General features: G+C 43.7%; 2 protein-coding genes across 2 annotated transcripts in view; both read right to left on the bottom strand.

Moving 5' to 3' along the window:
• The window catches only part of myo5b (myosin VB), a gene marked incomplete at both ends in the record, with an annotated part of 76,796 nt that extends 55,546 nt beyond the window's left edge, over nucleotides 1-21,250 (bottom strand). The window contains one exon of the mRNA XM_080842377.1: nucleotides 21,224-21,250. Coding sequence (XP_080698503.1) covers nucleotides 21,224-21,250 — 27 coding nt within the window. The remainder of the gene's footprint in view (nucleotides 1-21,223) is intronic.
• A 2,818-nt stretch (nucleotides 21,251-24,068) lies between these two features.
• The window catches only part of cfap53 (cilia and flagella associated protein 53), a gene marked incomplete at both ends in the record, with an annotated part of 5,765 nt that continues 4,833 nt past the window's right edge, over nucleotides 24,069-25,000 (bottom strand). The window contains one exon of the mRNA XM_080842729.1: nucleotides 24,069-24,324. Within this exon, the coding sequence (XP_080698855.1) occupies nucleotides 24,069-24,324 (256 nt within the window). The remainder of the gene's footprint in view (nucleotides 24,325-25,000) is intronic.

Raw genomic sequence — 25,000 nt, 5'->3', positions numbered from 1 at the left:
CCGCATCTTGTTTCCGCAACGATCGCAGTCCGGGGTAGAAAGTGAGTAGATTTGAATCGGTACAGGGGCTGGTGTTCGTCTGCACGGTTTCACGCAACCTGATGACGTCACTGCCCCACGTGATCTTTTCGCCATCTCCAACCAATATATATATAACTTGTTCTCCCTCAAAATCTCACTCATGGTGGGCCTCGAATTCACTAACATTAACCCAGTCTTCTGATTTTTGATTAGCCCCCTATCTTGATCTAATTCTTCTTATTCAGACGTAACATAACTTTCATGACCACAAATATAAATTGGCCAGCGATTTAATTTGCTTTTTTATTCATAAATGTATGTAAAATGCTCGGAGCAATGCATCATGGGAAATGGGATGACAGACATGTCATGTTACTGTTCCAAACTCTTTATTATCAATAGAAAAAATAATTCATTTTCGCATATCCTTTAGTCTGACCACTGATATTAACTATCATAATGTAATGTTGTTAATTGGAGCTTGAATGTCTTGTGTAATGTGTTTATCCTCGTGCTGTGAAGTACCTTCTTCTAGGTTTTTCACGTTTTTTCAGTTGTGTAAATAAAGCGCTAAAGCGCCACCCACAGGCGTGAGGTATGTACTACAGTTGGTTCACCACAATCTGCTGCCTCCGTGTTTACGCAAATCTCTCGTTGCCAGCCTCCGTATTTACGAAATTAAAAGATTCGATTGGTGTGAAAAGTAAATCCGATTCGGAGGCCCTAGACTTCGTGTGCATAGCACCTGAGGTTTAAGTGACTGATTTCAGAGAGAGGGAAGAGAAGGGATGGGAAGGGGGTGTGATGATGACGCACAGTAGTGTCAGAGTGTTTGCAGGCCCTGATTTCACACATCTTCACTGAACTTTCCACAACACCTGGAATGTCTGTATTATTCCGGGGATGTGTTTATTACTCTCCGTTTCTAGGTGGGGACACAGAACACAAGTTACAGGATGATTCCTTAATGAGTCGTTCAGTAAGATATAGAAGTAGAAGCAGACAGGGGCTGGCTACATTTTTTACTGCATTTTGAGTCTCTGCCTTCGAAGAGAAACAAATAAAGCTTTCCATTCTTAAGTCAATGTAGACGAAAAACAACTTTGTTGACAGAGTGGCGTTCCTAAAATCAAATTTCCTTGTGCCAATCTTCTCAGAAGAGTAAGAAAAGCTGACAGCATCACAATAAGCATCCTCTTTCTCCTGAAACTAATACCTCCAAACTGAACCTGTGCAGCAGTACAGCTTTGATCATATTTTGATAACTGATTTGTTGATTTGTATGATATTAAGGTGAACCGCCTGCCTTTCAGTCTACTCTGCTCTTTAGAATGGCATGATGATTTGAGTCATTAATACCTAAATTAACTAATTCCTCTGAATCGGGAATCAGAGTTATAAAACAGATGAGACACTTTGAGTACGGTGACAGTTCTGCTCATTTTAATCTGCTCAGAGCTGAGCACTGGACTCAACAACACCAGGCTGTAATCTCCACATGAATTTATATTTGTATCTGTACAGAAGAAATGGTTTTCATTTCACTGTTAATCTCTACCGATGCTGTGATTGAACCTGTTAACACACACCAGCATGCTAATGCTAATGAAGGAATGTTATAGCGACACCATTACACATACAGCTAAAACATGATGAGTGCAGTGCAATGTTATTCCAATTCTATATGAATGTCAGGTTAGCTTAGAAATAGTTTCCTCTGCATAGGGCAGTACCCACTGGCTCAGTCTTGTATTATCATGTTTAACCATCTATTACAAACCTAGAACAGACAAACACACACACACACACACACACACACAGACACAGACACAGACACAGACACAGACACAGACACAGACACAGACACAGACACAGACACAGACACAGACACACAGACACACACACACACACACACACAGACACACACACAGACACACACACACACAGACACACACACACACACACACACACACACACACACACACACACACACACACACACACACACACAAGCTGCCATTGTAGTTTAATAAGAGCCAGGCATCTAAGGAAAAAGCCCGGTAACAGTAAACAGCACTGGGCTTGTGAACCGCAGCAGATCAAAACAATGCAGGTCTGCTTTCAGCCGCCCTTGAGCTGAGGAGGGGGGGGGGGGTATGAAGGACACTAAGATTTGGACACAGTAATCTCCACCTCACATTCCACCACGTTATCCTGCCTACCTAAACAACAAGGGGGAACAGAAGACAGTCGAAGGAAATTGAACATTTTTCAAAGGAATTTCAGGACATTAAGTCATCAACTGAACACGCAATGTATTAGACACTTGCACACATATGAACAGTGAGATAAGTATGAAACAAATGCTATCTAATGCTGAATGAAAATGCTATCCAGAATTTCCTGTTGCCAGGGTAAGCTTGGATTTCATTCCAGCATTTCTTAGTAGCAGAAGTAGCAATTCTCAGTAACTATTTCAAGTGTTCCTCCTGCAGAGCAATGGCTCCTGAAGCACACAGAGGGATTGTCAATCAGACTCCCGTCACTCTCAAGCAGGAAACACTAGTGCAAGATTGGACCATCAAGGGGGGGAAAAAACTCCTTCGCTCTCCTGTCAGGTCAATAGCTCTGCATACACCCAGAGAAGAGAGGAGAGGAGAGGAGAGGAGAGGTGAGGAGAGAGGAGGGGAGAGGAGAGGAGAGGAGAAGAAGGGAGAGAGGGCTTTTGAAGACACTCCTGACTCAGCACGGGAGCAGAACAATCAGCAAAACTAGCCCCAGAGCAGAGAACCCCAACCCCACACCTTTCTTCAGCAGTCCTTACAAGACAAATACCAGACTACAACAATATACTGCAGAAAGAGAGAGAGAGAGAGAGAGAGATAGATAGAGGGATAGAGGGAGAGAGAGAGAGAGAGAGAGAGGGAGAGAGTGAGAGAGAGATAGAGGGAGAGAGAGAGAGAGAGAGAGAGAGAGAGAGAGAGAGAGAGAGAGAGAATTGAAAAGTCAGAGGGCATCCAGAAAGTCAGCTGCAGTCTAAAGTCAGTGAAGAGAGGAGAGGAGAGGAGATGGTAGATTCGAAAGAGAAGGTGTAAATATGGAACGTGATCATTCCACTCACCATTCTCATTCCTGAGGTCAGGTGAGGCGCTCACTGAGAGCAGTAGAGTGGGACTGAACACGGGTACAGCGTGGCTTTCACCTGGCTGCTCATGTCAACACGGCACGTGGCACAGAGCCTATGCAGTGTTATCAGTCCTTCAGGACACAGTTGGAAGTCAAGTGGATTTCCAACAGCAGTACAACTCTTGAGTTGAGTGGTGTTGCCATGATACCAAAATGATGACTTTGATATATCCCTGCCTAAATATCTGGATACTAATATTGACAAAAACCACAACAAAAGCCTACAACATCAGGAAACGTAATGGAATAATTGTATTTGTGTTCAGTCTGCTTTAGTACAGTGTGGTGTGCAGGCTAATACTACTGGGTTGGATCTTCATCACCAGGAAGTGCCAGACTTACAGTCATTTAAGGCCAGGCCAGACTAAGCGGATTTTCATATTTTCCGGAAAATAACTTGACAAACTGGCCTCCCGGCCAGATAAATCTGCCATTTGGAGCGTTACTTTCCGCCAAGGTTAGAATCCCCTCTCCAGAGTGGGAAGGTTGCAATCTACCCTGCTATCAGGGCCTGTCTGGCCGCAAATCGGGTTTGAATCCGCGAATCTGATGAAGTAATTATCCCACGTGAACGTACATCTTCCCAATCGCAATAAAAACAAAAAAATGTAAGTGTTCTGTTTATGGCTGGCAAACAACGATCTAAGAAGGGCACGTTTTATTCACTGAGTTACCAAAGCAGTCTTCTTTATGGGGACTAATTTACACTGCACTGAATTACACAACTAATATTACCAGATACATATAATAGTGGACATTACACTAGGCAACATGGATCTCATTCATATCTCATCCAGTCGAAATCTTAGCAGGATTGAACACATCTTTATTACAGCGTATCAACATAAGAACAGAACATAGCTAAATCTCCGCTTAGCGTGCTAATCACTACTAATAGCACTAGAAGGTAGCCCAAAATGTGGTATTTAATACACACGATCTATCACAGTAGCAACTTCATGAAAACCCTTACTTTCATTAGGTATGCACATAATGCATCACATACAGGTCGAACAATGATGATTTAAGCATAGGAAATGTATAAGGCACAGTATGGTCAACTACTTGGCGACAAACTGAACTGTCACCAAATTAACTAGTTGTAACTTGTCGTCTTCTTCTACGAGTCTTCTTCTCCATTTCCGGTAGCACCCTTCACAGCGCCACCAACAGGCCTTGCATATGTACTACAGCATATTCACCAGTTTCAATGGGTGTGTGTGGCCGTAGAACAGCGCAGCACAGCTTTGTCTGGCAGCGATTGACTAAACCCGGATACGCTCCGGAAAGTATGAAAATCCGCTTAGTCTGGCCTTGCTCTTACTTTCATTATTTTCATGCTCAATACAATTGTAGTTTATGATAAGTATTTTCTTGTTTGTTTTCTTTCTCATACAAGTAGGTGTGTTTTTGACAATAAAACAGTACATTTGTCTAATAGTTGGACATCCCCATAAAGCTATTTTTAAAGCTTGTATGCAGTAATCTGATGTCACTTATACTTATGTGATCTCACTGGTAATTAACTACATATTTGCAACCAGATAGTAGTTATTAAACAGCGTTTATCAAGACTCTGTACACCTAATGGGGGAGGGACCATGATTACCATGACCAGAAGCCTACTGATTAAGTATAATTTGATAATTTATGACTGGTGTTGCTATGGTGAAGTTAACATTACTAGAGTGAACTTTGCATTTGCATATAGAGATGCTTGCTCCATCCGTAAGTTAGATAAAGCCATATTAAACAGTTATCATTGCCTTTTATTACCTCGTCAAACTTGAATAGTTGCAGGAAACCACGGGCCGCCCCAGCATTGAAGGGGTCCAGATTTTCCCAATGCACCATGGGACAAGGCCACAGATCTGCTATAGCCAGGCCACCTCTGGAAACCAAACCGATTTGTGGAAATCCACACCGCCATCAATATCACCGTCGGTCATTCTTAAAGTACAAATAAAATGGGGGTATAATACTGCTTATAACGCCAGGGTATGGCGACACCCCTCTAGTGTCGGTACTGAGTGCAACACCACTCTTGAGCGAGTGAAAGCGACCAGCACAGGGTTTACACAGGGTCAATGTGACTCTGGGTCTGACCGCAGTTCAGGGGTCAAACAAGGGTCACACGAGGTCATTGTGACTCTGGATCTGACTGCAGCACAGGGGTCACACAGGGGTCACACGGGGTCACACAGGGGTCACACAGGGGTCACACAAGGTCATTGTGACTCTGGATCTGACTGCAGTTCAGGGGTCACACAGGGGTCAATGTGACTCTGGGTCTGACTGAAGCACAGGGGTCACACAAGGGTCACACGGGGTCATACAGGGGTCACAAAAGGTCATTGTGACTCTGGATCTGACTGCAGTTCAGGGGTCACACAGGGGTCAATGTGACTCTTGGTCTGACTGCGGCACAGGGGTCACACAGGGGTCAGACGGGGTCATTGTGTCTCTGGGTCTTACTGAAGCCTCGTGATAAAAATTCAGAGCGCAAACGTGGGTTATGCATTTCACCCAGAACGCACCAGGCTTTATCTTTTAATATTTGCTCTCTATTGCAGTGTGGGGAGCTGGGAAGATATACGTAAAGAGTGTGACAGTGTGATAAATGGGTCTTATTACCTGCAGAGTATTCTCTATTGGTAGCTGGGGAACAATACCGCAGATAACAAGAGAAAAAACTACTTTAGATTACTTTCACAACTATTTTCTTAGTGTAGCCCCCCAAAAGTAATTCAAAGCCCCTATTTGATTTGCAATGATAATTGTTTTATTCGATCATCTAGTTTGCACACCAGCCTAGTGGTGCTCACATAAGTCATGTTATCAGGAAATATATCTTCAATGAAGGCCGAAACACTCCGAGATGATAACTTCAGCACGGGCCCCCAGGCTCATTCATTGGTTATAGGGAGCAGGCGTCACACCTCTCCAGCTCATTCATTGGTTCTAGGGAGCAGGCGTCACACCTCTCCAGCTCTGAGCAGGCCCTCCTCTGAGGCCCTCATTACAGATAAGGCCCCGTCCTCGCTCAAAGCGCTCTGTTATCCACAGTCAGACTGTGGCGGAGCCGAACTTTGGAGCACTGCCTCTACTGCCAGAGGCAATAGAGTCTCGCACTGTATGGGAGCTACACACGCTGATGGCAGTGGTTTTTAATCCTGTCTAATAGGAGGAGAGGTTAGGTGGTGGGAGGAGGAGAAGGAGGAGGAGGAGGAGGAGGGGGAGAAGGAGGGGGAGAAGGAGGGGGAGAAGGAGGGGGAGAGATCCGTTCTAATCTTGTGAGGCTCCACGACCGAGTGTGCCTTTTCTGATACTATATGCTTATATATCCACACACATGATAACCCTAACCCATAAGAGCGCCCACCTACACCCATGTTCTCATCTCAGTTGTATTTTAGGAAATAAACACAAAGTGAGGATGCATCTTCACATTTTCCTTCACTTCCTCTTTCTGTGAGAATAGTGTTTGGCACTCTCATGCATTGCACACTCTGGAGGAGCCATGACCTCCACCCCAGGAGAGTAGCCAATCACAATCTCTCCACCCCAGGAAAGTAGCCAATCACAATCTCTCAAACACTTGTGAGAACACAGTTACCCTTTGAACTCTAGATAATAGAACATTTTAGTATAATTTTAAAAATGTATCTTTGGCATGTTAGTTACTAAACCTTATACAATCTGCTAGTATTTTCCTCTGTCAACTTCAATTAGTCACCATTAATATGTCAACTCATCTTATCTCAACTTGTATGTCAGCTGGTAAAAAGATACAGCATGAAAATAACATCCACCGCAACCCACACCTCTCTATAAACAAACACATTTCTTCTCCTCAGACACTGATTTTGGCAGTGAGAAGTGAGATTCAAGATAGGACAGATATGCTAAACGCTAACTCCTGGGTGGATCTTTTGAGTTTCGCCTCGTCACGGGGCGAGAGAGATACACGCTGACACAATGAGGCCATGATTCAGAGATCCGGAGAGTGAGAGATGACATTGATAGAGGGCAGATCCAACCCTCATAAAAACACACGTCTGTGCTCCAGTGTGTGTGAGTGTGTGAGTGTGTGTGTGTGTGTGTGTGTGTGTGTGTGTGTGTGTGTGTGTGTGTGTGTGTGTGTGTGTGTGTGTGTGTGTGTGTGTGTGTGTATGTGTGTGTGTGTGTGTGTGCTCCAGGTAACAGGAGTCAGACTGAGGAGGAGCTGAAGCAAGAGCTTGGAGACACTGCAGACTCATCTTTGACTCACTCTATGCAAACTATGTTTTTTTGCAAACTATGTTTTTTTTATTTAAGTTTTTCATTTTTAGACCCACTTCCAGGCTAGCCAGGAGGCATCCAATAGTTCAGAGATTTGACATTTGGTGTCTGAATTCTGGGCAGCTTTTTACGTGGTGTGCGCATGTGTTTGGGAGTAAAACCGGTGGGTGAGCAGTAAATGGCTAACGTCATATGTTAGCGTAATCTCAGAGATAGCACTAGATAATTACCACTGGCTTTACACCTTAGTAAAGGTCAAGGGCAGAGCAACTTTTTATTTAACTTTTAAACTGATATTTCAGTTGGCTTCAGTTTTTCGAAAAGGACTTAAGACCGGAGTCACAACCGGTAACAAACACTGCTTTACAGGTAAAGCTGGCTAGCTCACTTGCTACCCAATCAATGGGGATGCTGTGATCAGATCCTCCATTATGTCCTCCATCTAGTGTTAAAAGTACACTCACTGTGTTACATGGAAGAGGACGATAGACTGAACCTTCAGGCACTTTAGGAAATAACACACACACACACACACACACACACACACACACACACACACACACACACACACACACACACACACTCTCTGTCTCTCTCTCTTTCTATCTCTTTTGCTCTCCCTGGAAAAAGGGTGAGTAAAGCAGAAGATTGTCCACCTGAATCAATACTGGCTCCATTCTGCACTTTTTGCAGTGCCATCACGATTTCAGCCTGCTTAAGCTATACTATGGAAAAACCTTTGGGGACAAATTATGTAACAACAATCACAGCATTATAATGCACTGTGCGGTGCATTTTCCATATGACAAAAGAAATGCATTTTAAGTAATGATATTCTTTAATGCTCTGATTATTCTAGCTGAGATATTGATTATTTTAATTTTAAACCTTGTGACTACAGTATGACACTGTATGACACTATACGTGCTGAGGCAGGCATACCCCCGCCACATAGTTTGTATTAGGTCATTCCCCTAGCGACTGTGACTGTCCAGTCAAAAACACAGCTGACAAATTATTCCAAGCTGTGGAGCTGTTGATCAACACACAAACAAATCTCACGCACGTCACATATTAACTCCAATAACATGCAAATGTCTACTATTAGTCTAGTTTCATAAGACTCACAGCGCTAAAAACTCTCAGAGAGTTAGGATCAAGGCATCACACATAACAACATACAGCAGGCTAACACAAATTTGATAATCACTAAGGGAGGAGAGTAACACAGACATGGTTTTAAAAAACCTTCGGCTCGACTCCAGGACTTTGAACTGGGGATGCTGCATCTCATTAAATGCAAAATTGCAAGGAAGCTCTAAATATTTTTTCCAGATCCCAGAGGATCCGGAGGCGACTGCAGCAGCGCAAGGCAAAAGGATATGGAGCTCAGTGGCAAAGAGACTCGCGGATAACAGATGATGAGATAAACAAGGCTGTGGGTCTGGGTACGCACACACAGAAGAATCTTAGCTCTCTGGATTCGGGTATGCACACACAGAAGAATCTCAGCTCTCTGGACCTGGGTACGCACACACAGAAGAATCTCAGCTCTGCGTTCCGGAACGTACTGAACTGAACAGGAGAAAGTAGCTCAACATGACCATTTGTCATTTATTTAAAAAAAATCAATTAAAATGTATGTATTCACATTTTTAGATGGATTTATGTCATCTCCCCTCACGTAATCCATCTTCAGCAGTGAATCAGACTCATGGATAAGACACCCTCCACTGGCGGCGAGGGCCTACCTGTAAAGGTTTACTGAAGGACAGGAGGTGGAGGGTATGCTGTCTCCGGCTTTAAAGTGAGGAGAACTTTTCATAACACTAACGATGTGTAGTCAACAGCCATAATGTCATTACTGCATGAGACTCATTAAAGCACTCATAAGCACTCATTAAACAGTGACAAAGACTGAGTCTCACACCTCAAACTCATCATTAGCTGTCTCAATGCATTTGCAGGATACGTGGCCCAAACAGGAGGTGATAATGGCATTAGATGGAAGTGGAAGTGTTCGTTGAATGAAAGCTCCCTAGTGGTAATGTCTTGGAAGAAATGCAAGGCCTGGTTTTACATTTGTGACATGCCTCTGGAGAGATTCGGGCCGATTAAAAATACATTAGCAACTCCCATCAAATCTGAGAAGTGTGGCACCATGGACTGTGGAGGAAATTACAATAACAAAACAATGACATTGAAATATGATCAAAATAACCATAACTGGAATAAAAAGATGCAAAACATAACAAAAGTACATCCAGTAAATGACGCCTAATCGACGTGTGATGTTAGCTTATTGGCTAGAAATCCCCGATGACATGCAAGGAGGTCATGACCGCAAAACTCTCATTTTAACAAGAGCAAAGAGGAAACAGAGGACAGACAGCGATAACCAAATATAGTTGTTGCTCCAGGCTATGTAATCCAGTCCAAACTGCCGACTGGATATATTTTCCCTTTTAAACTGATCACATGTGAGTGTCTTTCCAAGTACAGTTTTACATACATCATAAATCTACAAGGAAGAGAGAAGCCTGGCAGTTACTAACTAAAACAGGGGTCTCAAACTCAAATTACCCGGGGACCGATGATCGTCCAGTCTAGTCATTGGGGGGCCAGATTTTTACAGTAAACGTTGAGGCGGCCCATTTTAATCAATAGAACTTTGCGGGCCGGATAAAATCGCTTTGGGACCGGATTTGGCCCCCGGGCCTGTGTTTGAGACCCCTGAACTAAAGGCTCCTCTTAAGGCCCACGCTCACACATCCACATTAGGAGGGAGATGGACGGGTACTAATACAGGTATACTAATGACCTGACAACCTGCAGTTATAGTGTGATAGAATTTCAGCAGCATCCTGCAAGATAAATGTCAGTTCTGCAGGCCTGTACCAAGACATAGAGATAGCTAACTTTGGATAAGTGCAGCAGCATCCTGCAAGATAAATGTCAGTTCTGCAGGCCTGTACTAAGACATAGAGATAGCTAACTTTGGATAAGCATGCCTTGCAGCAGACATACCTGCATGAGCTGAAAACTGTGTCTTGGCAAGAGGAAAATAAATGTTTTGGAGTTGAATTTAAAAAAGGACTGTATTTACATAAAGTCTTCCTGCTGAGAGCACTCAAAGCACTTCATGCTACTGTACAGGGAAGAGAGAGAGAAGAGACGGATGGAGAGATAGAAGAGACGGAGGGAGGGGAGAGAGGGAGGGAGAAGGAGAGAGAAGGAGGGAAAGGGAGAAGGAGAAAGAGAGAGAGATAGAAAGAAAGAGAGAGAGAGGGGAGAGAGGAAGGGAGAGGGGGAGGAAGGGAGCGAGAGATGAAGGGAGAGAGAGAGAGGGAAAGAAAGAGAGGGAGGGAGAGAGAGAGAGCGAGAGGGAGGGGAGAGAGGGAGAGAGGGAAAGAGGGAGGGAGAGAGAGAGAGAGCGGGAGGGAGAGAGAGAGAGAGAGAGGGAGGAAGGGAGAGCTCATCCATTGGATTGGGCAGCGTGCCAGCTGATCAGGCTTGTGCAGTATGCAGATGCAGTGGACTGTCCTGCCTATGAAAATAGGTTTCAGAGAAGAGGAGAAGTCCTCAGCTCATTTGATTTGTAAAGCGTCGCTGTCGATGAGCTCATCGAGGCTTACATAGGAATGGGGCAGGACTGGAGCAGTGACAGGGCAGGCAGGGAGGCCACAGACACACCTAAGAACATGGAGTTACGTAACAGGCTCCGTCCTGGCAGGCTGGTTCAAGGTGCAGCATGTAGATAGGGCTAAAAATAGGGCAAGATCTTCCATCCATGTTCCGTAACATTGAGGTTATTTTGACAGTTTCTCAGTGTTGCAGTGCATTCAGTGCCTTTATACTACCAGTGCCACTACCAAGTCAGTTTAAAAATAAGCTAAGGACAAACAAACACACAAGCAGTGATAGACTTACTGACAAGTCTGAGTGTCTGTCTGTCTGTCTGCTCACTTCCCCATCAGACTTCCAATATATGGTTAGCATAACAACACACAATGGCTGCCATTGGCACATCATCCAGGTGGCTGCTTCTGATTGATGGTGGCCAGGTGATTCCCATCAAGGGCTTTGGGCACCGAGAAAAGCACCATATCAGTGTCGCAATTTCATCACTCATTCGATCAAACGTTTACGGTTCCCCATAGCCCGTGCATAAACATTCAAGCCAAAGTAATGTCTGTCGCCGTGTATTCCATTTCTTTGCAGTGACGGACAACTTAACTACAGCGGGTCGAGGTAAAGAGCCTGCTGCAGCCGTGAAGCTCTCATAGACCCCACAGGGACAGCACTGAGTCAGGGCCACTGAGTGACAGTGAGGCAATATCGCTCTGGGCTCTGGATGATTAAACGCTTTCATAAGGATTAAACTGCAGTGCCTCTTCTGTTCATTGACACGTAATTGTACCTTGTTAGACATAGTCTTAAAATACCCAAGCCACGTCCCTTCGAACTGGCTGTTACATAAATGCACCCATTCTGCAGAATTGTTTCACATCTAACATGTAAACTGTATAAAATGTGTTACATGTGATGCATATTCACTTTAATCATCTAAATTAATGGGAACAAACTGTAAGTCATTTGGTGCTGTCGACATATGTAGAACTGAACAGGTGAGTGGAAGCCTGTTTATCTGAGCATAGGGTCATCAGGAGAGATGTCCTCACTAGCATGACGCAACACCACTGGTGACTGCATGTGTAGATATACTGACACCCCTCTGGGATATCCCAGAGACAGCAGTCAGAGTTGGAGAGAACTAGGCGTGTAAAACACATGAGTTGCAGTGACCATTAAACTACATGAATGTGGAGTGTGTGACAAATGTGTGGTCGCCACTCTTCCAATAAAGGGAGCATGATATTTTTTGCCAGATAGAAAAATCAGAATTGGGCAGTGGTGATTTGAGATGGGCGCAGGCTAATGTTCCCTGGAATATGTCACTAAGCCAAGATCCAAAATCAACGACTCAAGTGGAATTTTGTATTTATCGCCAGAGTTTAAGACAACGCGTCGGTGCAGAAAAAGCAGTTTTTTTCAGAGTTTCCATCATCAAACAAGAAGTGATATAACTCAAGCACTTTCCTTATCATGACTTGCATAATTGACATACAATGTCGACAAACACAAACCCCTGTGGGATATCCTTAGGTGTGCTCAGTGTGGTCCCAGCACTTCAACATGCTATCAACCTCTGGACTTCCACTGTGGAAACGGTGCAACTTTCGCAAGTGCTCTCAATGTGGAGTAAGAGGAAGAAAATACTCCCACACTCTGTTTTTCTGGGACAGACAAGCTTTCATATTGTAACCCAAAGATCTGAGCACTCCACTAGATCTTTACGCTGTGTGCGCGCGCGAGTTGTTTTGGGGACTGTAATTAGGACGCCACAAGACCAGAAAAAAAAATCATTATCATAAATACAAAGTACTGTCAAGGCTTTGAGGACTTTTCTGAAATGTTTTTTCAGTAAAAAAAAATGGTATGTGTGTGAGTGTGAGAGAGAGAGAAAGAAAAGACTTATTCTGTTGTTGCATCCAGATATTGTTAAGTGATGACTGAAGCCTAGGCTGTATGTAGGTTACGCATATAGGGCCTCCAAAAGTGAGCCCAGTTTTCACAGCCAATTAGTTAACAATGACAGGCAAACAACATCTGAGCCTGACGTAACTATGGGAACCCATCTGATGGAGGACAAGGGTTGAACAACACCACCCATCACTGTGAACGAGGGCCAGACACACTTTGTAACTCCTCTTAATGTCTCACTCGGCTGACGTCAGCACCAGACCTCCACACGTTCTGTGGCTTGGGAGGGTGCAGTTTCAGCTAGATACAAAAAAACAAAACAGCCTCCCCTCTGGCTCTCTATGGTGAAGATCTGCTCTCTATGGTGAAATCCCCCCTCTGGCTCTATATGGTGAAGATCTGCTCTCTATGGTGAAATCCCCCCTCTGGCTCTCTATGGTGAAGATCTGCTCTCTATGGTGAAGATCTGCTCTCTATGGTGAAATCCCCCCTCCCCTCTGGCTCTCTATGGTGAAGATCTGCTCTCTATGGTGAAATCCCCCCTCTGGCTCTCTATGGTGAAGATCTGCTCTCTATGGTGAAATCCCCCCTCTGGCTCTCTATGGTGAAGATCTGCTCTCTATGGTGAAATCCCCCCTCCCCTCTGGCTCTCTATGGTGAAGATCTGCTCTCTATGGTGAAATCCCCCCTCCCCTCTGGCTCTCTATGGTGAAGATCTGCTCTCTATGGTGAAATCCCCCCTCCCCTCTGGCTCTCTATGGTGAAGATCTGCTCTCTATGGTGAAATCCCCCCTCCCCTCTGGCTCTCTATGGTGAAGATCTGCTGACCCCTGTGAGGAGATGACACAGCCTGAGAGTGCAGTGTGGTGAAATAAGTGAGGATGGTTAAGGTGCCATTAGGGTACTCAAACAGTCGCGTTGGATAGTCGGGCGGTGGGCGGGCTGCCGGATAGTACATTCTAGTTAGCATTTGGGTCCCGTTATAGGGCTCCAACGGCTGTGGGTGCTGAAAACAATTCACTACCACAGGCGGAGTAGCGATGTTTTTACTGTGTGTAGATTTTACTGTGTGTAGGTGCAGAAAGAGTGTTATTGTCATTGCCTATTCAGTGAGCACAGTCCAACCCCACTGATTAGGCTCACTTGGCTCGCTCCCCCCCCACCCCCCCCACCCCCCCCCCCCCCCCCCCTCCAACAGCCTGTTTTACTTATCACTGGATTTCTCTGTTGTATCGCAGTAAGCTGATTTGAAATAAGTAGATTTTACTGTGAATGCTGAGGATCCAATATTGACCAAGACTCCTATAGCTCTAACTCCTTGCTTACAGTACAAATAGTTCAATTAAAAGGAGTCAAACCAATTCAGATCATAAAAGAATCATTTTTACATGAAGGACACTGCAGGTGAATTGGCAAGCGTTCCGGTCCAAACCAAAGGAATGGCATTTCTGATGTCTTTGAATGGGTTAAAAGCATATCAGTGATTAGAAATGCCACCTCTGGGCCACCGTTATGACACACAACTCAGTAGCCTATATCAGACTTCATATTCAGGACAGAATTCAGGCTATCACTTCGAGCTTTGATAAAACGATCTCCAATTAAGGCATCACAGCTGATAGGCAGGCTCCAGCTGAGATGAGAGAGCCGAGTTATTCTGGAACATATACAGCAAATGATCCGTAACAGAAAGTCAACCCAAACCCTCTCCACTGATTAAACTCTTAGCCGCCCGAACATATCAAAGCTCTCCACAAAGGCACCGCACCGCACACTGAGGCTCTACTGCACCGCTTTAAAACACAGCCCACTCTGGTACTGCGTAGTTTAGAACAGCTGTGCGAAAGGGACAAGAAGAAAACATCTCTGAACAAGGGTTCAATAATGCAGGGAGCCGCAAGGCAGACTAGGGCTGGAGTGCATCCATTCTGACTGTGGCTGAGGGGGTGACACAGAGGGGTGGAGCACCTTTAAGGTCATATAGAATAGAAATAGAATAGAAAAGCTAAAAGAGCTTAAAAAAAGCAGCTTTAAAGTCATATAGAATAGAAATAGAATAGAATAGAAAGCTAAAATAGCTAAAAAGAGTAAGCAAAAAGAGAGCAAGGAGCAGTAGTGTCCTTGCGCGCCGCCATCTTGGACTTGCTTATAATCACAGCCAACGAACAGAGAAGGTTGGAGAGGACCGTGAAGAGTTGGGCCCAGGATGCATCAGGCCTGCATGATGGATAGACACTGCTGTGTCAGGATGGATGGAGACAACAGAGATGAAGAGGCTGGTTCCCTAGTGGCAAGAGGGCATGTTAATTCCCCCTGATGACAGACCTGACTCTGAGACAGCCTCTGCCTGCCTTGAACTGCCATATGGCCACACATCCAACCTGATCACGCTCAAACCAAAATAACGCTCCAAAGCTGTAAAATTACACTTTTCCTGTTATATGCTAAGTTTGGTCTCGTTTCATGAAGAACAAGGAAGTGCCATTATTAACACAGGTAAAAGGAGAAGGGGGCTGCCCAGATGCCATGACAACGTGGAAGTGGAACACTGCATTGTCTGACAAACACGGCAAGAGCCATCAACACCTTTTCCCAGTTTAATGAAAATCCCAATCTCTTTGTTCTTGAAATGAGAGGTTTCCTGAAGGCACACTTAAATTAAAATCAATTTGAGGCGGTGCACAGTAGGTTCGAAACTTAGGCAAGCTCTGAACTGAAGGATTTCTAAGCAGTGAAGAGAGGGGGGGTGGGGGGTGCAGGATTCCTAGAGAATCAGCAGTGTCAGACTGCACTCCTATCCAATTTCCCTTCCATTAAGGGAACAGAATCAGCACCAACACCTAGGGGACCTGCTCTGACAACTCACACAGAACGCTGCACTGCAAAACTACGTGACAGCAGACAGCACCACTGCCACAGAGAGCCGGGGAGAGAGACTTTCATACACTCCATTCATCCTTTTCTAGCCTGTGCTGCTCTGCTCTGCTCTGCGCTGTTGGGGAGTTCTTCCATTACTCCTCTGTAATCTCCTCAGAGGCTCTAATGAAATAGCTTTTTTACTGCCCATCACCACCTCCGCACCGGGTCGTTACAGGCGAGGGAGAGTTCGTCACACGGACTCACAGCCTCCGGGGGAGTGGGTGTTGTTCTGCTTGTTTTATTCCACAATAGAGGCAAAACATCAGAGTACTTTAGGCAATACTGTAGGCCTAAACGTGTCTGTGAGTGTGTGTGTATATGTGTGCCTGGATTTCGTAGCATTCACCTTAAACTAATTGTGAATAACAGTAAGCTGCACTACCACATAGATAAACAGTACGCTTTACTCACATAGATCACTAAGACAAACTTTTTCCCCTGGCGGGTTTATACTGCCCAGCTGGCACTTCTTAACAAAACAGACTTCCTGACTACATATTGTCTTGCATTGTTATAATCAAAATGTTTTTGGTGAAGCTGAAAGATAAACATTGCAAATAACATACAAATTGCAAGCAAGGATAGCTTCCAATTAGCCGTACATCAATATGACTGTCTGACATTTTAAAACAATTAGTCTGAAACCACAAACTCCCGTTGATCAATATCAAATAACAATGAGCAACATCTCTGCAACTCAGTTGTACTTGTCTAACACAGATTTTTTTTTTTTTTAAATTGCAAAACATGGCTAAAAAAAAAAAAACATGCATTCAGCTTGTATGCCAATAAAACTGCCTTCCAGGAACACATAAAAAGGATTAGGTCACTTAAAAACCTAGAAGGCTGCATTCATAACCAGTGTTCCCCAGGCACTGGAGCCTGGGTGTAAACACCTCACCGCAAACCTAGTAAAGTGGCAGACTTGTTCAAAGCAGAACATGTAGAGGGAGGATGGGGAAGAGAGCAGGTGCTTTGGGGAAGAGAGGGAATACACCGCAGAACCAGAGAGGCCGTTGGGAAATTATGACACTACTTGGAAAAAAAAAAAAAAAAACTTGCCCTACAGGTTCCATTGTGGCAACTGTGATAAAACCCTTCAGAGGTGTGTGTGTGTGTGTGCGTGTGTGTGTGTGTGCGTGTGTGTGTGTGTGCGTGTGTGTGTGTGTGTGTGTCAATGTGAGTGCTGTATACAAAGTCCACGCTAGTCTCTGGAGCTGGGCCTGCTGTCATCGGCATGGTGCGTGATGACATAATGAACAGAGTCCAATGAGCCTGTAGAGGCGCGGTTTACCACCACTCTATCATGTGGGCATGGAGTATGTGACAGCTTCATGTATAAGTCACCCGTTTGTAGCTTTGATCCCAAACTTTCAAACCCCGTTTGACAGTTGGTGCCTGAAAGGAATTCTAGGATTGTCTGGCACAAATGGAGGCGTCACTGCATCGGGCAAGGTGTGGGTTAGGGGCTGAAAGAGTACCTTGGGGATAAAACATGGGTGGGATTCTCCTCTTGTTTCATGTATGTGGGACCCTCATGTACCTGAGCACGGTGGGAATCCTTTAAGAGAAAGAAAAAAAAAATACCCTATGCTCTAGTTTTCTGCTTCAACGGACACGAACAGAACAGAACAGAGCCCCACCCTGATCTGTCGACACAGAGATAATAGCCTCAGGTGGAGAGTTGAGGTGTGGCCATGAGGAAGTGAAGTTCTCTCTCTCTTTCTAACCCCCTCCTCTGATCTGTGCTGTATTCAGTGCTGTGTCAGCATGAGGAACTGAGGCACCGTATAGCTCCTGGCCGCTGGGCTCATCTGGTGGGAATGTAACCTGTAGCGCAGGTAGAACAAAGCCACCTACGCTTGCGCTCGAAGGTTTGCGGTTACGTCCCTTCCTGTGTGGAGCGTACGGCTACTAGCAGTGATCATGTCCAAATGAGATTAAATTACTTTGTGTTGTAAAGGTTTTATTGCAACAAGAGATATTTACTTCCAAACATTGCAATGAGTTGCTTTAGGCCTAAATTACTGCTAGTAAGATTTAGGATGGCAACAAACTAGGCATCTCAGTACTGAAGGCATAGTGCCTCAAGACATTTATGTATCTAATAAGGACATTATAATATCATTATACAACATTGCTTTAAAGCAAATTAAGTTCTCAGAAGAACATACTATCCTAATGGATCTTGCCTCAATAGAGTATAGTTTTCTATCTGCCCATTTCACTCCAGGAAAACTTCCAGTGCCAAGGCATGGATTGGGAGCACAATGGCCTTCCCTGTTAGCCAAACAAATAGGTTTACTGTATGTATAAAAACATTTGAATAAAAAGGATCAATACTAATTGGTTGACAGAGAACAATACATAATATAAGATACTGAAGTACAGTGCTTTGATCGATTTTCTGTCCATCTCTCAAATTACGGAAGCTCCCTATTTGCCCGAGGTCTCCTTCCCCTTCTGTGTGACGTCAGGTGAGCAGAGGCTCGCTGGCTCAGTGGTGGGGGAGGTGGGGTACTGGGGTACACACCTGCCTCTAAGCTCAAGTCCCACAGGAACCACAGCACTTGTTTATTTAACCTTCACCAGAATACATTCACCTGGCATGAGGGACATTTTTTTTATAATGAGGTGAAACGCAAGGCAAAGGACCATCATGGCTCTCGGAGAAAGCAACTTAACCGTACCAAAAAAAAACATTACCATAAAACAAAGACAAAGAATGAAGTCTTACTTATGAAGACTTGTATATGTTTCATTCCACTCATTTACGAGGTGAGTCCACAAGACAACTCTATGTCACACATGAAGAGCTGGGGGTGCAGCACACTGGTTGGATCCTCAGAGAAGAACAGGGAGACAGAGATTGGCTTCGCTGACTTTTACAGAAAGATCTAGCTACGAAGCAAAACCTCCATGGGGGATCGGGTGGGGTGTGTGTGTTGTGGGTGTGTGTGTGTGTGTGTGTGTTGTTGGGGGTGGGGGTGGGGGGCACAGGTTATATCTTCTTCAGGCTAATTCTGCCCTGCAAGGCCATTGACCTATCCAAAAACAAACAACATTCTAAACATGTGTGAAAGCCTTTCAGAGTGCTATTCAAAGCAGTTCCATCAGCACTTACCATGTCTACATGAAAGCAGCCAATTGTCACCATTATCCCCCATAATTATCTGGCTAGCGATCAGCTTCTCCTATCAGCTAATTGGCTATAACAACACTACAGTGTTGCAGGGATTGAGCGTGTGTGTGTGTGTGTGTGTGTGAGTGTGTGTGTGTATGTGTGTGTGTGTGTGTGTTTAGTCTGAAACACAGAATACAGGGTGACAGCTGGCCTCGACGTCCTGCACAAAAGCAGATGGAATTCTGGGATTTGTTCCTCAACCCTTCGGCTGGATGCTAATATGCGCGGGATACAAGTGGCAGATGCCCCCGTGAAAAAGGATAAGATTGGGGATAAGATGGGGGAGTGGGGGTGGGGGGTAGGATGGAGGATAAGACGGGGGGGGGGGGGGGGGGGGGGGTAAGATGCTAATACTAATCCTTAACAGTCAATGGTAACTGATAAATGTTGCCCTCATCTTCTTCTCATCATTACGTATCATAATTCAGACAACAGTGCACAATATGAGTGATCAGGAAGAATGACATCAGCTGGTCTTGTGCCATTGTTTGCTAAGCACTTCTGTCATGGCTTTATAATGTGCCTCAATGAGAGTCAGTGGATTATCTGAATCTACAAGCTGCTTCATTTTTGGCACTGCACATGAAATGAAAATGAATATTAGAGAACTGATATCAAAATTAATTGAGACTGATTTTCAGTACTTCACTTTTAGTGCAGTAATCCACTGAATTGAAACGATCCAGACTATGGCAGGTATATTTCAAAACCTGTATTAAACTGCCTAATAAACTACCCCATAACATTGACAATGTCTAAATTTGTCTGCAATGGCAAACAATCTGCTTCCTTCTAGTTATTATAGGAGTAGCCTATTAGGAGTTATCAGCCTTGTAGTACTAGTCCACCAGGCTTACATTTCCTGTCTAACTTTAGTTCTTTGCTACGCATTTATCATACAAGAAAATAGTATTCCAGTGCCTTCATACAAACAGTCACTCTGTGATCCTGTCTGTGAGGTGTCAGGCATTTTTCATGTGATGCTCAACACGTCCTGGACCTGTAAATCAACCTGCTCTCATTCCACGTCTGGTAATACTGGTATAGTACAGGTCAACCTGTTCCCAAAGTCACCTGTGAACTTTACCTGAGGCATAGTAAAGAGCATTTGTCATGTTTCTGCTCTACTTCAGGCATAGTAAGGCTCATCACTTTACAATGAGAAAAGGCTGACAGCAATTTGAATTTGTGGAGGGAAATGAAACAGGAGAGCTGAAAAGTAGCTTTCATAGAAATATTGTTAATAATAATAATAATAATTCAGTTTTCTATAGCGCTTTTCTAAATACTCAAAGACGCTTAACCTATGTGAGATGTTATTTAGCAACAATCTTAGTACTTTTATTGAGGTGTTTGCCAAACCTAGTTGGAGTGTAACTTCTAAATGATGGGGCACTTTAGAACTCAAATGAACTATATGTTTGGCAAGTGTAGTTTAGTAACTGTTAGGAAACCCATATTCAGGTGGTAGGTCAACATCGTTCTATTCCAACATAAAGCCCACCTTAGTAGCTAAGATTGTAGTAGCCTACTATTGTACGTATGCTTGAATCAAGGTGCACTCATGAATAAGCATTATGCCTGATTTAAATGGAAGGATAGAGCCATCGATTTCACAAGTCAATTGAGTCAAATACGCTTAAGCGCTTTGGAGAGTTTGACGTGTGCGTTATTAAATTCATATAGCCTATGCATTTTCACCAGTGATGAAGTCAGGAGTTAAGAGGAAGCGCTCTCTGACGCGCTATCATGGAGCACCGAAACCAGCCTGAAACCAACCTCGCGATAATGCACCTGTCCCATGAGCACGCAACGATTACGAGGAATAGTGAATGGCAGAATTTGCATATAAACAAAAGGTACAAATAGTTGTATGATACTCATGGTGGGGAACACATAGGCTAAGATTCCATGAAAAGCAAGAATATAAGGTAGCCTAGAGCCAAAACTTTGTTGAGAAGAATGGCAGTACGGTAGCCTACTAGCCTAAATATCTGCCTAAGGTATGAAAAACTGAGTGATTAAAATGACAATAGCCCACACATACAGCCCTCTTTATATACAGCAGGTAGAAAAATGTCACACTCACCTTAGTATAAAGCTCGTTGACTGACATTGCCTACTCCCCAATGCGAGGTCTCACCGTTTTAGCGAAACCACAAGAACATTTAGAGTAAATGTTAAAATGTCCCCTTCCAATTACAAAAACACATTTAATTCCAAAAAGTTTGTTCGGTAAATAATCCTTGCGCAAACGTCATTTTCCAATTACCGTCCAACGCAGACTCCCTTGTTTGTTGCTAGTTTGTATCAACTTGCTTTTAGGACCGCCGCGCTAGCAAGTTAGCCACTTGACCTGTTCCCATTCATGGCAGGTGTCTCTTGCCATTAGAGAATACTTTGGAGCCGTTTTGCGTATCCAGGTAGGTTTTACACGGCACTTAGATAAAACATCCCAGAACTATGACTATATGTAGCCTAATACCCTCCAGGAAGAGGTTTAGGAGAGGTCCGTTGGTTATAATAAAAAGTATATTGTCCTCTGTTGTGGTTCTACATTCGGTCCCTTTACTTCCTTTCCGTATCCATGGACTCGATCATGTTGACTGTCATGACTGCAGTGCAATCGCATGGAGTGACTAGTGCGAACTTCTACAGTAGGAGACACCATCTGGCCGAGTTTCGCATTACATGCAAAAGGTTCTAGCCCAAAGACTTCTACTTCAGTCAGAATAAGGATTCTTGACATCTTATCCTATATTCTACTACTAGGTCTTTAATTTCTTCCGTATTCTGGTATGGTAACAGTGAGGTTATACAGGCCAGCAAATGTAAATTGCCAATTTTCTAAATCATAGACCTAGGCCTATTTTATATTTGAAATGGTAACATTGACTCAAAAATTAGAAAATATAATAATCAATTAGAAAAACGTTTATTTTCAAGACCCCATGTTATCTTGCAGTGCAATCGTGTCCACAATGGATAAGCCCTAACATGTAACAGTGAGTAGACCAACATCAAAATCACCGCTCGTGTTACAAATTGCATCTGTTCCAATGCTATCAGATAAGATACTCCTATCACACAAATACTCTTTTGCCATAGAGGAACCTCACATGTGAAGACATGGGCTCAGAATCAGCTCTTGTCCAATAAAAAGGTTTTATAACATGGTCTATTATGTAACCTTACGATATCAACCCTTCCACAGTGTAGTAAAATTCACAGAAGAAGTTTACCTTGCAGTAAAGGTCCAGTTCAGATGTCATCTCCTCTGTCCAGAAAGCCACAGTATTTTTTTCACTCCTTTACTTTACATTAGAAGATCACGCAGATTTATGAAATGTTCAGAGTTAAGCTGCTGACTCTCCCATTTTTACAAGTAGTATGAAGACACTGAACGGATGTGGGCATTCCAAAGTCATAGTTTGACGTGGGCAACTCCTAAAACCTGCCCATGCAACAGGCTCAGAAGGAACAGCTCCTGACATCAGCCAAATCACTCCACTCCTCCACCACGCCTCAGTCAGGTATGGGGTGTTGACTGAGTTCTTTTTGCCGGTTGAGCTGACGTGAAATCAGACCAGGTACACACTCACACACACACACACACAATTGAAGTGACATGCACGCACCATAACCATTAAGGACGACTAAGTTTAGATGGAACAGGTTTAATCAGAAACTAATGGTTTTCTCACCTCACCAAAGAAAACAAATACAGCCACAACAACATTCCATGTAGGTGAGTGAACAACTGACCTTTTGCTTCCACTTATCAGTAATGTTCCAATAGACAAAGTAATATTCAACATGTAAAGCAGTAATTAAGCAACACTTGGCAAAATTGCTTCGTGTGAGGTAACACATCTGTAAGATTAAGGGATTTTTAGAATATTTATACGTGATTGATGATTGAACCTAGCAGCAGCCGGCAATGGGCAGTTGCTGAATAGTTTGACGGGTTTGGTCTCAATCTTGAGGTGGAGAGTAAGAGATAAATAATGTTGCTAAGGAAATCTGACTGAAGTCCACCTTCCGCAATGATTCACCTGAAAGTGAACACATTATGTACTAAAGGTGCTAAACAGAACATCAGTATCTATCAGTGTCACTATCAAAACCACACAATGTCTGTTGTACATTATGAATCATTTTTATGTATTATCATTTATACATGAAACTTGTCTAAGATATGTTACCAGAAAACAGCCTGTCACATGGCAATTAAAACACAAATGTATTCAACCTAAAGAATTATTGTTATCTTTTATGTTGAACTGAAATCTTAATACTGAACACCCTTCCTAGAAATACAGTTCAGACATCAATGTGTCTCGATGGCTCTTTGATGCTTTTTAAGACTCTTGCATATCAATATATCATCCTATTGGATAGCACAAGCTCATGCAACCATTTCTGGGTGCCAAGCATGATCAAGATATATTGCCAATTGCCTTAACCACCATCCTTTATACCCTCATATTTCAAGGCATTCTTTTTTAAGCAATAAAGAGCTCACTGTCCCCCCAGTGGCTATTAATGGAAGGACATCTGTATGTGCCTTTATGTAGGCAGTTGCAGCGTGACCAATTTTTGATCAGAAGATAGTCTGTTAAACCAGACGCAGTCCTGTGGTGTAATTATTATTTATTAATCCAGCCCTTCATCCTTGTCCTTAATAAGAACCTGGATTAGGATGAGGGTCAAATGAGATATGGGTAAGGGCTGAGGATGGAATATCACCGATAACTGTTTCAAACTCTTGTCTAGAGTTCAACCGTACTAATAAAAAAGCGACAGACATCAACAAGTCAGTGACCATTTTGCATTTATTTGTTTTTCTTCAATTAGTTCTATAACGCAATTTGATGATAAATCTATAGCTCCCACTACTGCAGCCTGTGCCAGAGGTGCTAAAGGATGAATTACTAAACCATAGAGAGATCCATCTGAGCCAGCGTAGCTGGAGGCTGGAGGTCCCTTCTCCTGAAGGGGTGTACGGCTGTGGTGTTGGACGTCGGCCTGGAGAGCATGTTCTGGACCTTCCGGCTGTACTCCTCCTGGAAGGCCAGGCCCTGCTGGTACTCCCGCTCCGCCTCGGACCGCTCGACCTCCTGCACCTTCTGCTGGTGAAGCATCTGGGCGAGCAGGTCTGCCTGGTACTCCAGACTGCCTTCTCTCAGACTGGAGGATGAGAGTGAGAGAAACGTGGTCAGTAGAAGTATGCTGCACGGGGGGCACTGTGGCGCAAGCAGTAGCCCCCGACCACATTCTGGCTTGACGCCCATGGAGGACACGGGTTTGAATCTGGCCCAATGTAATTTATTCTGTCCACCCCCCACCTCCTTCTTCTTCCTCTCATTTCCTGTCCCACTCTTCACTTAACTATCAATTGAAGGCATAAAAGCCCACCCAAAAAAATATTTAAAAAAAAATGATAATAATAAAAAAAAAGAAGTATGCAGCACACAGTATATGAGGTGTACTGAGAAGACTTTATGTGGCTCTGGTTTCATGGTCACATTGTGTATAAGTGTGAAATGCACTAAGTGTAAAAGTGAAAGATCTCCCACACGCTTGTTCTACATGAATAAAGGGAGCTAACTGGTGCGTCAGCTCTATCGCCTGGTGGAAATAACTTACACTGGACCTGAGACCCAGGATGCAAGATCATCCCTCCCTTTCCTAACACATGCATGTCATTATGTACTGTATATATCATAATCTTCAGTTTAAATATAATAATAATAATAATAATAATAATTCATTTTATTTTTAACGCACTATTCATTCACAAGAATCTCAGAGTGCCTACATATTAGAAACTAACTATGATAATACAATACAAAAAAAAAAAATA

The sequence above is a fragment of the Sprattus sprattus genome (genome assembly GCF_963457725.1).
Source record: "Sprattus sprattus genome assembly, chromosome: 7".
In the NCBI taxonomy this organism is placed as follows: domain Eukaryota; kingdom Metazoa; phylum Chordata; class Actinopteri; order Clupeiformes; family Clupeidae; genus Sprattus; species Sprattus sprattus.
The sequence above is the reverse complement of the archived record's forward strand: the minus strand, read 5'-3'. Positions and strand labels throughout refer to the sequence as shown.